This window comes from Rhinoderma darwinii, chromosome 5 (assembly GCF_050947455.1).
Source record: "Rhinoderma darwinii isolate aRhiDar2 chromosome 5, aRhiDar2.hap1, whole genome shotgun sequence".
Taxonomy (NCBI): domain Eukaryota; kingdom Metazoa; phylum Chordata; class Amphibia; order Anura; family Rhinodermatidae; genus Rhinoderma; species Rhinoderma darwinii.
Window position 1 is genome coordinate 93,893,568 of NC_134691.1, and position 16,006 is coordinate 93,909,573.

Here is a 16,006-nt window from a genome sequence, read left to right on the forward strand (position 1 = left end):
CATAATGCCAACTTGTGCCCTTGGCAAGTGATTATTGTATTACATAACAGATTACTAGTTGCACAATAATTTCACTCATGTTGAGCTTGGTACCATTGCATTCCTTGGAAATGTAACCGCCCACTTGGGGGGGAGGGTGTCAATAAATAACCAATAACTAAATTGCTGAATTTGGAGCTTACACGTTTCATACATTCTGACAGACTGTTTTGCCTTAGGCTTCGTTCACATCTGCGCTAGGGCTCCGTTCCGACGTTCCATTGGAGCTTTCCGTCTGAACGGAGCCCTGACAGACACAAACGGAAACCATAGGTTTCCATCACCATTGATATCAATGGTGACGGATCCGGTGCCAACGGTTTCCATTTGTCTCCGTTGTTCAAGGGTTCCGTCGTTTTGACAGAATCAATAGCGTAGACTACGCTATTGATACCGTCAAAACGGCGGAACCCCTGCACAACGGAGACAAACGGAAACCATTGGTACCAGATCCATCACCATTGATATCAATGGTGATGGAAACCTATGGTTTCCGTTTGCGTCAGTCAGGGTCCCGTTCCGACAGATAGCTAAGACGGAACCCTGGCGCAGATGTGAATGAAGCCTTACTCTGTTCACAGACAACTTCTATGGCAGTATTGCTAAGTGACTGAAATTACACTTGGATTTGAAGCAATGCAGCCGAATATTAGGCAGTGTTTATTTGCTCAACTGATATTGATCGTGTGAAGAATTGAGATGCTAATCCTCCATACGACTAAACAAACTGTCCGTGTGAAGTAGACAGAACAGCTGGCTTAATTGAAATCTTACCCTATAATGGTCTTATGTGGGGGTGAGCAAATAGCTCGCTGAGCAAGTATTACACAGACCCTTTCGATCAGCCAAATAACCATATGATCATAAAAGATCCATCGAAAATCAGAATGGTCTCCAATTTACAGAAATAATGGCAGGTGCTTTGTATTGAGAAACAGGACAAAAGCTTCACCTCAGTAAAACAATTCTAAATAAATTAACAGGGTGACAAGAAATTGAGATTCATTTCTTAAGCAGAAACATTTGTCTCATCTACAGATTTGTAGCATGAAATTTAACACTGACAATGTTGTACTTAAAAAAAGTAAAAGCAAAAGAAAATGGGAAAAGCATGAAAAGAATGTGAAATGATGAAATGTTCCTGCTCCTGCTGAAGACATGTAGGCTATAAAGGGACACTCCATCTTTGATTTAGTCTCTATCGAACAACTAAACACGCTACACACAATTTTGAAGGACCTATGCAGTCATCATGACAAAAGGCTCCGCAACCTTTGCACACAATCATGGCTTTCAGCCTGCATGAACACTTCAGTTCCAGTTCATCTGCACTGCTGCTGTCAGCATATTTCTGTGCAGGGATCAGAGCGTTCTGACTGCCGAGTCCGGATGCAGGCTTAGAGTTACTCCCTAAAATTCCAATAGATTTTTCAATTGCAGACGCTGCTCTTTTGAAGCTTGTGCTACCAAAATGAATTGCTGGATAATTCCCACACTGTTGCTGTTGCGGCGGTGGCAGCTGCTGTGTTTGTGTTTTCTGTGCAGTTAGCGGAGTAAAAGGCTTTTGTGGCTCAGAAAGTAAATAAGAAGAAAAATCTGCATTTTTCAAGGCGAATGCTTTTAACTGTTCTTTAACTTCACTCTGGTCGTAGGAAGATTGTTTCATGGTCAGTTCACAGCTGTTGTTTAAACCGTCCTCAAAAGAGATGGGCTCAGACTTTATATTGCTACAGATGCTCGTAGGCTGAGGCCAACTAAGTCTTTTAGTGGTTTCCATAGTAACTGCTGGCTGCTTTTGATCAGAAGGGACCTCTGAATTGGATAAGGAAGGATGCACTAAAAATTTATGTTGCAGAGTCTGTTGGGCATTGCTTAGGTCATCGCCTTCTTTAATATGAACATTTGGGGAGTATGCATTTCCCATTCGATGAGGAAGAGTCGGAACATTTGCCTCACCCAAAACCTTCTGCTCCGGGTGCCTATTGAAAGCAAAAGCATTGTTAGCTGTCTGGGCTTTTGCCACACCTGGTGGCATATAGACTGTAGAACCTTGACCTCTCTGAGCCACGGGCATTTGGTAGTAATGCTGCCTATGTGAGGTACTAGCTTCTGGGTGATAGCTGCCATTTTTATCAACATTAAAAACATTTTGTTGGAAGCTACAAGGAGGCAGTGGCCTCTTTTGCTGCTTTATTTCTGGGCTAGGTGCAATCCTGGTTTGAACCACATGCTTGTTCATCCACTCCTGCTTAAATGTTTGCCCTTGACCCATAGGGTTCATATTAGAACCCATCATGCACGATGATAAGTTTGTATCGGTGTCTATTGAAAGCTTTCCAGACTCACACTTGATCTGGGCATGTTCACCCATAGTCCTAGCCATCCTTTTCTTAGGATGGTTTTCACGTTTTCTCACTTGCAAGGGGTTTAGACTGCCTAGTGGATAGACTTTGCCATCAAGGGTAGGGGAGCAAGAGGTGTTTTCAGACACCATTCTCTCAGATGCAGTTTTGTACACAGAGGTAGTCTGCAAAGGGAGTCTACTAATTTCTAGCTTTGCACCTAGTCTGGGTTGAGGCAGAACTTTTTCTAAAGGCAAGTTGCCTTGAAGCAGCTGTGTAACTAAGGGATTGTTTGCTTCAACAGATGAGAGTCGACAGCTCGCATTCCCTGAATTCGTGACCCTTTTCATAGGGTCTGTCGTCAATGACAAATGTTCTTCTCTAGCAACATGGAGTGGTGTTTTGGATGAAGGCAAGCTTATATCCAAGTCACATACTTGCTGCGTAGTGTTCTGGCATGAAAATCCTTCGGTATTCATTCCAAAAGACTTGCTGGAATCACTTCGTTCTGATTTGATTGGAATGGAGTTTGCCAAAGGACAACGGACAATCATTTTCGACACATGTGGGTAACTCCCAGGTTCACGCTTAATATTATCTACAATGTATTCTTCAGAATACTCTATGTGCTTAGGTGCACTCAAATGGTTGTTAGCCGTTTTGTCAGTGTTCATTTGTTCTTTGTCACTCCAACATATTCTGTTATTAGAAATATACTCAGAATTGGGGTTGTTATCTGGCCTGCACTTGAATGAAGGTGTCCTATGTAGATGCTCATTAAAATTTTGTTGGCAAGAAATTGAGTCACTTCGTTTTCCTTGTTGCACATAAGTTGCTTCCAAAAGGCTGGGGCAAGGAGCACTCTTGTTTCTTTCATCTCTGTTTAATCGATTAACAATGTTTGAGTTGGACATGTGCGCCGTGTTCTCATTGAGAAGATTTTCCTGTCTACTAATTACAGATACTTGAGGACATGTTTTATTTTGAATAGAGGGCTCAGATTTCCCAAACCTATTCTGAGAATCCGCATTTTCTGCATTTTCAGTATTGAAAGGGAAAGAAGCGTTTGGAGTTGTACAGTGATCAACAATCACTTTACATGGAATAGATCTATTGGTCTGTATTAAAGTGTTAGGCAGTGTTTTATTGTGTAGTCCTATTAAATTACTAGTACAGTTTTTATCTACATTATGAAGGTGTATCTTGGCAACCGAAGGATCAGTACTCATCGATAATCTTCTAGAGCATGGGTACAGTGGAGCAGAGGATCTGCCGTGGGAATCTCCTCCAACTTCCTCATGATTTGACATTCTTTGGACAGAAGGACACACACCTACAGAATTATCTTCGTCACATGTGTGGGCAGCTAATTTATCAGGGTGCCTGGAGTTTGTACCATATGAGGCTTTTAGTGAATTAACCATTGAATTAGAAAGAGAATTTGGCAGATTACTCCCAATGGATGAAATTGGCACAGTGGTGTAAGGATTAACATTACTAGTTGTTACCGCCATTCGTTTGTCATCAACAGATGCAGGGGAGTTTGCGACACAGGCATGACTGCTAGTGTCATCAGTGCATTTTGGTGCAACAGCTATGAAAGGAATGTCTTTTTCCTTAATGGGGTTTAGCATATTATAATTACATACAGATGATGTAGTGTTTTCACTTTCAACAGACTTTAGGACAGCAGATTTATCAAGTGAACTCCTAAAGGTGGCATTAGCAGAGGCGCAGACAGACACTGAACTTCTAATTTTATTATATTGCATTGGCACGCTGCAATCTTCAGTGGAGGTAGATGTAACAATTTTGTCGCTGGAATGTGGCACATAAATATTTTCATGAGAGCTGTGCACTGATGCATCAGAGTCCGTTTCTGATGATGCTGAAGAGCTGAGGGATTTTTCTAATGTAGAAGTCAAGTCCCGGTGGAGGGTTGACTTGCTGCTAGGAGATTTGCAGTTTGGATTTACAATGATAACACCAGTCGAACCTTCCACTTTTGCATCGGAAGTAGTTGGCACTTCAAATTCTGGAAGACACTCTTTTATTTTTCCATCTCTACTAATTTGCTGTGTGCAGACTCTCACCTGGTGCTTAGTAAACAACTTTGCTTTAGTTTGCTCCTTTATATGGGCCAACGTTCTAGTTTTACTGCTTTCAGAAGGACTTCCAACACCCCCAGAAACTATGCTTGCAGCTGCCGCTACAGCTGCAGCGGCAGCTGCTTCTCTTTGTGCTCTGGCTTGTTGGGCTCTCGCCTTAATATCTGCAAGAGTTCTTGCTCCAGTGTTCCTTCCACCACTAACAGACGTACTAGAAGAAATCTTAGATTCAAGCTTGGGAGCGGGTTGGCTTTTGATGATGAATGGCGGTCCAATCTTTGACAGCTGTATCTACAAAAACAAGAAAGACCACACTGGTATCAGTAAAACACAATTAAGCCAACCAATTGCATACATATTTAAGACACTCATTCTTATGCCTTGATAGAATTTACCATATTTATCTAGTTCAAATTATTACATTGTATGACAAAACATACATTTTTTTTTCTTTTTAATTAGGCATTAAAGAGGCTCTGTCACCAGATTTTGCAACCCCTATCTGCTATTGCAGCAGATAGGTGCTGCAATGTAGATTACAGTAACGTTTTTATTTTTAAAAAACGAGCATTTTTGGCCAAGTTATGACCATTTTTGTATTTATGCAAATGAGGCTTGCAAAAGTACAACTGGGCGTGTTGAAAAGTAAAAGTACAACTGGGCGTGTATTATGTGCGTTACATCGGGGCGTGTTTACTACTTTTACTAGCTGGGCGTTGTGTATAGAAGTATCATCCATTTCTCTTCAGAACGCCCAGCTTCTGGCAGTGCAGACACAGCCGTGTTCTCGAGAGATCACGCTGTGACGTCACTTCCCCAGGTCCTGCATCGTGTCAGACGAGCGAGGACACATCGGCACCAGAGGCTACAGATGATTCTGCAGCAGCATCGGCGTTTGCAGGTAAATCGATGTAGCTACTTACCTGCAAACGCTGATGCTGCTGCAGAATCAACTGTAGCCTCTGGTGCCGATGTGGCCGACACGATGCAGGACCTGTGAGTGACGTCACAGATCTGCACTGCCAGAAGCTGGGCGTTCTGAAGAGAAGTGGATGATACTTCTCATCAGAACGCCCAGCTAGTAAAAGTAGTAAACAAGCCCCGATGTACGCACATAATACACGCCCAGTTGTACTTTTACTTTTCAACACGCCCAGTTGTACTTTTGCAAGCCTCATTTGCATAAATACAAAAATGGTCATAACTTGGCCAAAAATGCTAGTTTTTTAAAAATAAAAACGTTACTGTAATCTACATTGCAGCGCCGATCTGCTGCAATAGCAGATAGGGGGTTGCAAAATCTGGTGACAGAGCCTCTTTAAATAGGTTATATGCACAACACAAGATTTAGCATACATGATCTACCACTTTCATAATCTTTTATTAGCAAGTTTACAAATGCACATATAAACCAGTGAAATACAAAGCTCGATTAGTGAAATGGACGAGAAGGATATTTATAGCTGATCTATAGTGAAGTGGTTTATTATGTAGACTAACTTTTAAAGAGGCTCTGTCACCAGATTATAAGTGCCCCATCTCCTACATAATCTGATCGGCGCTGTAATGTAGATAACAGCAGTGGTTTTTATTTTGAAGAACTATAATTTCTGAGCAAGTTATGAGCAATATTAGATTTATGCTAATGACTTTCTTAATAGACAACTGGGCGTGTTTTTACTTTAGACCAAGTGGGCGTTGTACAGAGGAGTTTATGACGCTGACCAATCAGAGACCAATCAGCGTCATACACTTGTCATTATTCCAGCCCAGCTTCTTTCACTGCACAATCACACTGGGCTGGAACAATGAGAAGTGTATGACGCCGATTGGTCGCTGGTTGGTCAGCGTCATAAACTCCTCTGTACAACGCCCAGTTGGTAAAAAGTAAAAACACGCCCAGTTGGTCATTAAGAAACTAATTAGCGTAAATCTAAAATTGCTCATAACTTGCTAAAAAATGATCGTTTTTCAAAATAAAAACCACTGCTGTTATTTACATTACAGCGCCGATCAGATTATGTAGGAGATAGGGCACTTATAATCTGGTGATAGAGCCTCTTTAACCTTACTAATTGTTACTAAACTTTTCTCCGCTACAGTGGCGGGTCCCTGTTGGCAGTGCGGCTTCAGCTGCGCCAGGTTGCTAGGCAACCCGACTTACCTCTCCTCGCTCCAGTGATGCCCTCTGCTGGGAGCCACAGTCCTGCTTCTTCAGTTCTCCTCGTCCCTGCTGTTGTCTGTGTGCTATGGCAACTGGCATTTTTTTATTAAGTTGGTCCAGGTAGCCTATTTAAAATGTGACTCCAGCATAAAGTCCTTGCCTGGAAATGAAGGTACATCATTAGTTTTGCTTTTTATTCCTAACCCTGACCTTGGCACTGTTATTGGATTTCGCTTCTGTCCGGTTAGGTCTTCCTGACCTCCTTTCAGGCCACATTTTGGCGAGTCTTTGAGAAACCTGGTCATACCTTCCCTTATGTCTTTGCCCTTCTGAAATTAAGGGTCTCCACGAACGGTCAATATGCCATCAATTTTCATACTTTGGCATTAGAACTGGCGTGGAACGATGAAGTGGAGTTAGCGGCCTTCTATGATTGATTATTGGGCCAAATCAAGGATGAATTTGTGGGTCAAGATCTTCCCTGAGCCCTAGACTTCCTTATTTATCATTGCCAGAATTGATATTCTTTTCTGGGAAAGATTTCAAGAAAAAAACAAAAATACACTCTCACGGTTATACTTCCCGGTCCTTCTTGCTTCCAGCAGTTTAGTACTAGTGGGATTACCCTGGCTCAGACCACACTCCCCATCTATAGACTGGTTGTCGAGTCAGATTGCCCGCTGGGAGTCCTTCTGTTCTCAGCAAAGTCTCTTAGATATGACCGGTCTTCAATTTCTCCTCTACCGGAAGCCACAGTCCTGCTCCTGCAGTCTGCGAATCTCCTCTTCCCTGCTGCGTCTATTTAGTTGCTATGGAAACTGGCTTATATTGATGACGCCGGCCCAGGTGGCCTATTTAAAGGGGCCTTCAGCATGAATTTCTTGCTTGGAAATGAAGGTACATCATTAGTATCGCTCTATGTTCTTAACCTCTGACCTTGGTCCCGTTATTGGATTGCGCTTCGGTCTTGTTCTTTGGATTTGTTGCCTGGTAGCTGCCATTTTACTCCTGGTTCTGACCTTTTGCTCGTCCTCTTACTACATTTTTCTGTCTTATCCTCCGGCTTGTCGTATACGGACTACGCTTCAGTTCAACCGATGTGAATCGGTCAAAATTCTGAGGATCACTACCTGGGAATCCGACCAAGAAAGTCCATGCCTCCTTGAAGGGTTAAGGGTGAAGAACAGGGAGATTCCTTACACTCCGCAGCCTAATCTAGCCAGTGCCAAACCAAATGTGGCTTAGAGAATACACTTTTCCCGTGACAAATGTAACAGTATTTGCAGGTCATGGATCCCAAGAGCACTGTTTCCCTGCACTACTCCCCTGACAGTAGACATCTATGAACTGACCCAACAGGTGACAAGAAAAGCCTCCTGCCAGTGAGAAATTATACAAGAACTAGAGGACATTCTAGTTAGCTGAACACTCCAACCGACAGTCTATGCTCTTGTCAGCTGCTACGGTGGTACAGTAAGCCTCAATTGTTACCATCCCACCAGCCCCTCCTCTTCACCTACCACTATTTCCATGATATGATGGGGATCCTAGGGCTGTCGATGATTTATTAACCAATGTACCATAAACTTTAAACTTTGTTCTCATTCTGACCATACCAAAGTGGCATATGTGATTTTGTTGCTCTCAGGAGAAGCTCTGGCTTGGGCGTAAACTCCATAGGAGTGATACAATCTCCGGTTATGTCTTCTCTAACGACATTCCAGGCTACATTTCAGAGAGTCTTTGAGGAACCTGGTCATACCTCCTCTGATGCCATTGCCCTTTTACGTCTAAAATTAAGGGTCTCTACAAATAGTCAATATGCATCAAATTTTGTACCTTGGCATCAGAAATGGCATGGAACGATGAAGCTTTGGTGGCAGCCTTCTATAATGGATTATCGGGCCATATGAAGGACGAATTGTGAGATAAAGATCTTCCCCCAGCCCTGGGCTTCCTGATTTCCGTAGCTACTAGAGTCAATATTTCTTTCTGGGAAAGATCCCAAGAGAAGGAATGCTCTCGTGGTTATTATTCTTGGTCCTCCTTCGTTCGAGCAGTTCAGTCCTACTGGGATTATCCTGGCCCAGACAGCACTCTCAAACTAAAGATTCATCGTACGGTCAGATTGCCATCTGGGGATCCTTGAGTTACAAGCAGTGTGTCCCAGATCTGGCCCTTCCTCCGTTACTTCTGCTCATGTAAATTTCTCCTCTGTCTGATGTGCGGTCTCAATATCTGGACATTGCGGATGTTCTCTCTAAGCAAAAAGCAGAGACTCTACCTGTGCACTGTCCCTACAAATGTGCCACTCAGCTTCTTCCTGACCATGAGTCTCCTAGGGTGTATCCACGTTTCTTACCACAGACTGAGACAACGTCTGAGGTCAAGGAGAATTTGGAGAGCAGATTTATCCGGGAGCCTCTCCTGCCGAAACTGGATTATTTTTTGTAAAAAAAAAAAAAGACAGATCCTTGAGGCCTTGTAATGACTAAATAAGTCAACATGAAAAATAGGTACCCACTTCCAATGATATCAGTTGTTCGACTGCATTAAGAAAGCGAACTACTCTTCCAAATCAGGCCTAGGTGGGGCCTCCAATCCAATTTGGATCAAACAAGGTGACAAGTGGAAGACCGCTTTCAACACCGATGGGCACTATGAATATCTGGTGATGCCCTTCAAGCTATGTAATACTCTGGCAGAAAACCCAGAGGTTGCATATTCGCTTTATCTTACTACGACTTCATCAGAATATCTTGTATGCTGAATTGGAGAAATGCCCGTTTGAAAAATAAGAACTTCCTTTCCTAGGCTACATTTTTTTCTTTAGGGAGGCTTCGCATGGATCCAGTTAAGTATCCCTCCAGTTTAGAGCTGGCCTCAACCTGTGGTCTCAAGGCTGTTCAGAGATTCTTCGGATTTCCAATTTACTACTGTAAATTCATCCAGAATTTCTCTCAGGTAGTTTCAACACTTATTGCTCAAACCCAGAAAGGAGCAAACACCAGAGACTGGCCACTTTCTGCGTTCATGCTCCACAGCTTAAAAATAAATTTTGCTTGAAATAACCTCAAGTCTTCAAAATCCTTTGAAGAGGTGCCCTAAGTGAGAAGGGGGGGGGGGCGGTTACTAATTTCTCCCCATTCCAGAGGCAGGTCCCCGCTGACGACCGTGGGGCTGCAGCCGTGGATCGCGTCAGGTTGCTAGGCAACCTGTCTTGCCTCTTCTTGTTCCAGAAATGCTCTCTCCTGGCAGCTACATTCTTACTCCTCCAGTTTAGGGCTCTGCTACTCCCCGCTATTTCAACCGATGCTTCTTGATGATGTCGGCCAGGTCGCCTATACAAAGGGGACTTGGGCCTGGACTCCGCGTGGGAAATTAAAGGTACATAATTAGTCTCGCTTTTTTTTTCCCAAACCCCGACTTTGGCCCCCTTATTGGATTTTGCGTCTGTCTTGCTTCTTGGATTTGTCGCCTGGTACCTATCTTCCTACTCCTGGTCCCTCGTCCTGTTCTCTTGCTAGGTTTTTGTTCTCATCCTCTGGCTTGTTCCCTGGTGACTATTGGCTCCATTCCTAACTACGTTACAGTCCCTTTTATTTTTTTAAAGACTGTAGTTTTTATTTGAATTTTTAAGAACAAAAGGAGAGCATTATCATAGTTGGTACATAAAACAGTACAATAAACTCAAGCCAGTGATATAATTAAAAGTAAGGCTTATTAGGGCCCCCGGGCTGGAATGGCGATACCCGTTAATCTACATGTGCTCCTGACGGAGAACACAGGTATTCCCCGCAGCCCGGCATCTCTCAGTACTGGCTGCTACTAGCAGCCATTAGTACTGAAGGAAGACATCGGACGGGATCACAGCCGTGATCCCCGCCAATAAACCCCTTAAATGCGGTGGTCAATAGCGATAGCCGCATTTGAGGAGTTAAAACATCAGCACCCCGCGATGCGATTGTGGGGTGCTGATGGTTGCTATGCCAACCGGAGGCCTAACAAAGGCCTAAGGGTCTGCCATCTACGTAAGGCGATTAGGTCCTACCAGAGGCAGGACTTAATACGCTGCCTGTCAGTGTGAAACTGACAGGTATAATACCTTGCAATACATAAGTATTGCAGGGTTCTATTAAAACGATCAAGTAGTTGGATTTTCAAGTCCCTAGTGGGGACAAAAAAAGTAAAAAGTAAAAAAAAAAGTAAAAAAAAAAAAATGTTGTACAAAACTAAAAGTAAAAGTCCCAAGCCACTTAACAGCTCCGTGTGGCAGCATCATATGATGCGTGGCTGCGTGCTTTTCGCGCAGCAACCATCATTATGACACTCCATTTGGATGTTTGTAAACAGAAAAGCACGAGGTAAATATATTGTAGAAGAATAATCGAGGCACTCACTGGAGCTGGCAAAACAATTTCTTTATTTCAAAAGATCTCGGGCAGGATGTGGACTTGCCTACGGCCGTTTCACGTGCGTACACGCTTTCTCAGGGCCTTCAGAAAGCGTGTACGCACGTGAAACGGCCGTAGGCAATTCCACATCCTGACAGAGATCTTTTGAAATAAAGAAATTGTTTTGCCAGCTCCGGTGAGTGCCTCGATTATTCTTCTACATTATATTTAGCTGGTTGTGCTATACTTTCGATAAGCAACTCCGTGGCAACTTACCTGCAATTATCCAAATAGAAAGAAAGCCATTTCTCATACTCCCATTCCGATTGTGCGGGTTCAGCAGTGCCAGCCTCTTTTCCTTCTTCCCATTTTATAGAAAAGCACGTGGTGCTTTTCGGTTTTCATTAATCCTTTTGACAGATGTTGCGCGAATCACGCTATTCGCACGGAAGTGCTTCCATGCGACATGCGTGGTTTTCACGCACCCATTGACTTCAATGGGTGCGTGATTCGCGCAAAACGCACAAAGAACGGACATGTCGTGACTTTTTTTCAGCGGACTCACGCGGAGTAAAAATCACGGACATGTCTGCACGGCCCCATAGTCTAATATAGATCCGTGCAACGCACGTGCAAATCACGCGCGTTGCACGGACGTTTTTCCCGTTCGTCTGAATAAAGCCTTAAAAGAAGGCCGGTGCTTTAGTCCATCAGCACACTAGGGCCACATGTGGGATATTTATAAAAACTGCAGAACCTGGGCAATAAATATTGATTGCATTTCTCTGGTAAAACCTTCAGTGTTGGAGAAAAAAATGGATTTTCTAAAAAAAAAAAATTTTAAAAATTTCACCTGCACTGCTTTAATTCCTGTAAAACACCTAAAGTGTTAACAAACATTCTAAATGCGGTTTTGAAAACTTTGAGGGGTGCAGTTTTGAAAATTGGGTGACTTATGGTGGTTTCTAATATAGAAGGCCCTTCATAACTGAAATGGTCCACAAAAAAATAGGTTTTGGAAATTTTCTGAAAATGTGAGAAATTGCTGCTAAAGTTTTAAGCCTTGTGACGTCCTGGAAAAAGAAAAGGATGTTCAAAAAACGATGCCAACATAAAGTAGACATATGGGAAATGTTACTTAGTAACAACTATTTTGTGTGGTATTGCTATCTGTTTTACAAGCAGATACATTTAAATTGATAAAAATGCTTATTTTTTTTACATTTTGTCTAAATTTTGGTGTTAACAAATAAACACTGAATTTATTGATCAAATTTTTCCACGAACATAAAGAAAATCGGCTGCATCCACAAGACCAAATCAGGCAGTGTCCTAAAAGGGTTAAATAAGTCCAAGCACATCAAATGTCAATTTACGTCATAATGTTTTTACTATTAAATGAACCCTTCAATTCTCTCCGAACTTAGAAGCCCTGTTTGACCTTGTAATTTCTATCCAATACACAATAAAAACATTCTGAAACGTTCAAAGAAATAATTGTAAAAAAACAAATGGCTCTTTTCATAACGCATTGCATAATTAGCCAGTGAGATTCATTTAATTGCTATTCAACAATTAGAAGGACAAATGCAATTCAAAATTGTATTAATTTCTATGAGTTATGATGGCTATGTATTGATGAAACAGTTCGTGAGAGTTTTTAGACGACACATTCTCTTCAAGCAATTAGTAGTGGTCTAGCTTTTCATTTTAACAAATTACACGCTTAATAAACAATTCAGTACAAATGACAAGTAGAACATCAATATATAGACAAATGTATTTACCCCCTTAAGGTCACTGCCTATGTACTTTGGGCCTTAAAGGGGTTTTCCCATCTTGGACATTTATGGCATATCCACAGGCTATGCCATAAATGTCCGATAGATGTGGGTCCAACCTCTGGGACCCGCACCTATCTCTAGAACAGGGGCCCCCTGACTCCCGTCCTCCTGTCGCTGCTCTTCGGCCACTGACTGACAAGGTGGTCAGGAGTACGGAAACACAATAACTCGCTATGCTACGCCGTTTACATAGCTCCATTTCACCTCTATGGGATTAACGGAAACAGCAGAGATCAGGGAGCCCGACCACCTCAGTCAGTGGCCAGAGAGAAGCAAAAGCGAGACAAGGTAGGTGGGTGAGGGGGCCCCATGCCATTCTAGAGATAGGTGCGAGCCCCAGAGGTCTGAAATGTAGGCATATTCTGTGGGTATGGGCTAAATGTCCATTTTACAGATGCTGCATTTTTCTTACTTTTTTCATCTCTGCATTTTGAAATCCATAACTTTATTTTTTGGCGACGTAGCTATATGATAGATTGTTTTTTGTGCGACGAGTTGTATTTTTAAATGACACCATTTTTGGGCACATACAATTTATTGCAAAACTTTTAGCGCTCATGCACACAACCGTAGCCGTGTGCACGGCCGTGATCTTCAGGTCGGCCGGCTGCGGACTGTCAGCCGCGAGCCACCCGCAAATCGCGGCCATTATTTTCAATGAGCCCGGACCGCAGAACACGGCCGTAATTCAATTCTTTCTGCGGTGCGGGCTCCCGGGCCATGCACGGACCGTAAAAACTACGGTCGTGCGCATGGCCCCATAGAAATGAATGGGGCCGCAATTCTCCCGTGGATTTTCAGGGGAATTGCGGCCACAAAAACACGTTCGTGTGCAATGGGCCTTATTCATTTCTTTGGGGGGGGGGGGGAGGAAAAAAACGAGCAACTGCATTATTCAACATTTAATCTGCGGGTTGGTAGGATTACGACAAATTTATATAATTTTTTATATATATGTTACACTACTTTTGCACACTATAAACACTTTTTTTGGAAAATCACGTGGCACTCCAAGAGCCATAACTTTTTTTTATTGTTCCGTCGACATAGCTTTATGAGGGCTTGTGTTTGTGGGATGAGTTGTAGTTTTCATTGGAACCATTTTGGGGTATATAAGACTTTTGATAACTTTTTATTCCTTTCTTTGAGAAGTGAGAGGAAGAAAAAGACAGCATTTTTTCTGTTATATCTTAGGTTTTTTCTTTTTTTTTTGTATAAAGTTTACGGTGCGGGATAAATAACTTGATCATTTTATAGTACGGGTATTTACAGATGCGGCAAGACTACTTTTTTGTATTTTTTTTTTTTTTTAATTTTTCTTCTCCTATTAAAGCATTCTGTAAGGATAAAAAGGATTTTTTTTACATGCAATTTTTTTCATTACACTTCATACTTTTTTTTTTTTACAATATTTTTTTAGTACTATGGTATGAACATATGATTGTTTGTTCACTTCCATAATACACTGCACCACGTCGATGGGCATACAGAGGTAGTCCCCATTCTCTGTAAAGCCTCTTCAAAGCTGCTATCACTATTGACCACAGCATCTAAGGTGGCAAACAAACAGGATCGGAGCTAGCTCCAATTCCAGCCATTACACCTGCATCTGATGGCATCGGCTCGCCTCTATAGCCTGTGCCATTTCCACGCCGTACAACTGTGCTGCTGTGTGGGAACTACCAGCCATCAGCACCCTAAATGTATGGCTCAGAGTCGGAATGGGTTAAGCTATATCTTGTGTGGGGACCGACCATTTAATGTGTTCAGCCAACGTCCTTTTGGCAGATGTCAGGGGAAAAAAGGATCAGATATGCCAGATTTTTTTTCTCAGAAGAGATAAACCACTGCCAGAGGTGTCTGGCAGTGACTTCTTCTCTTCACTCCATTGGAAATAGGTAATGAAAAAGGTCCTATAGCAGGACGGAAACGTTGCAGCTGTTGACTGAATAAATCACATACTTTTTGGAACCATCGGGGTGCTGTGGGATTTCTTTCGTATATATATATATATATATATATATATATATATATATATATATATATATATATATATATAAAAGAAAAAAAACATAACAATTTAACCGGCACGGTAAATGCCATATAAAAATAAAATGAAACCATTAAAATTGCTGTTTTTTTGTCACCTCTCCCCCTCAAATAATTTAATAAAAAGGGATTAAAAAAAAAAGTCCCATGTACCGCAAAATGGTATGAATAGAAGCTAAGGCTCGTTCTGCAAAAAATAACCCTGAATACCGCTCAATCAACGAAAAAATAAGAACGTCATTTTCAACAATTCGTTCTGTCCTTGCAAAAGCAGTAAAACATAAAAAAAAAAAAACAATATATATTTGGTATAGCCGTAATCTTATTAACCCGTAGAATAAAGTTAACATGTCGTTTTTACAGCATGGTGAATGCCGTAAAAACGAAACCTACCAAAAAATGGAGGAATTGCAGTTTTTGGCCAGTTCCACCCCACAAATTTTTTCCACATTTCCAAATACATTATGTGATACAATAAATGGTGCCATGAAAACTCGTCCCAAAAAAAGTAATTCCCTCATACGGCTTTATCGACGGAAAAATTAAGAAGTTATGGCTTTTGGAAATAAACATAATTGGTATCGCCGCATCCGTAAAAGTCTGAACTATTACAACATATCATTATTTAAACCGCACGGTGAACGCCGTAATAAAAAAAAAATTGTAAACGCCAGAATCTATTTTTTGGTCACCTAATCTCCTACAAAAAAATGAAATAAAAAGTGATCAAACCGTCCCATGTACCCCAAAATGGTATTATTAAAAACTACAGCTTATCCCGCAAAAAATAAGCCCTCATACCACTTAATCCACGGAAAAATATAAAGTTATGGCTCTAGGAATTTGGCGACACAAAATAAATTTTCTTTTTTACACTTAGGTTTTTACTTGTAAAAGTAGTAAAATATAGAAAAAACTATATATATTTGGTATCGCCGTAATCGTATTGACCCACAGAATAAAGTTAACATGTTGTTTTAATTGCGCAGTGAATTCCGTAAAAACGATGCGCAAAAAACAATGGAGGAATCGCTGTTACTTTAATTTTCTACCCCACAAATATTAT

General features: G+C 41.7%; 1 protein-coding gene across 2 annotated transcripts in view; it reads right to left on the bottom strand.

The window, feature by feature from the left end:
- Positions 1 to 538: 538 nt before the first annotated feature.
- Positions 539 to 16,006, bottom strand: part of ASXL3 (ASXL transcriptional regulator 3) — a 79,858-nt gene continuing 64,390 nt past the window's right edge. For both annotated transcript variants that reach the window (XM_075826299.1, XM_075826300.1), the window contains one exon: positions 539 to 4,780. In XM_075826299.1, coding sequence (XP_075682414.1) covers positions 1,238 to 4,780 — 3,543 coding nt within the window. In that variant the 3' untranslated portion in view covers positions 539 to 1,237. The remainder of the gene's footprint in view (positions 4,781 to 16,006) is intronic.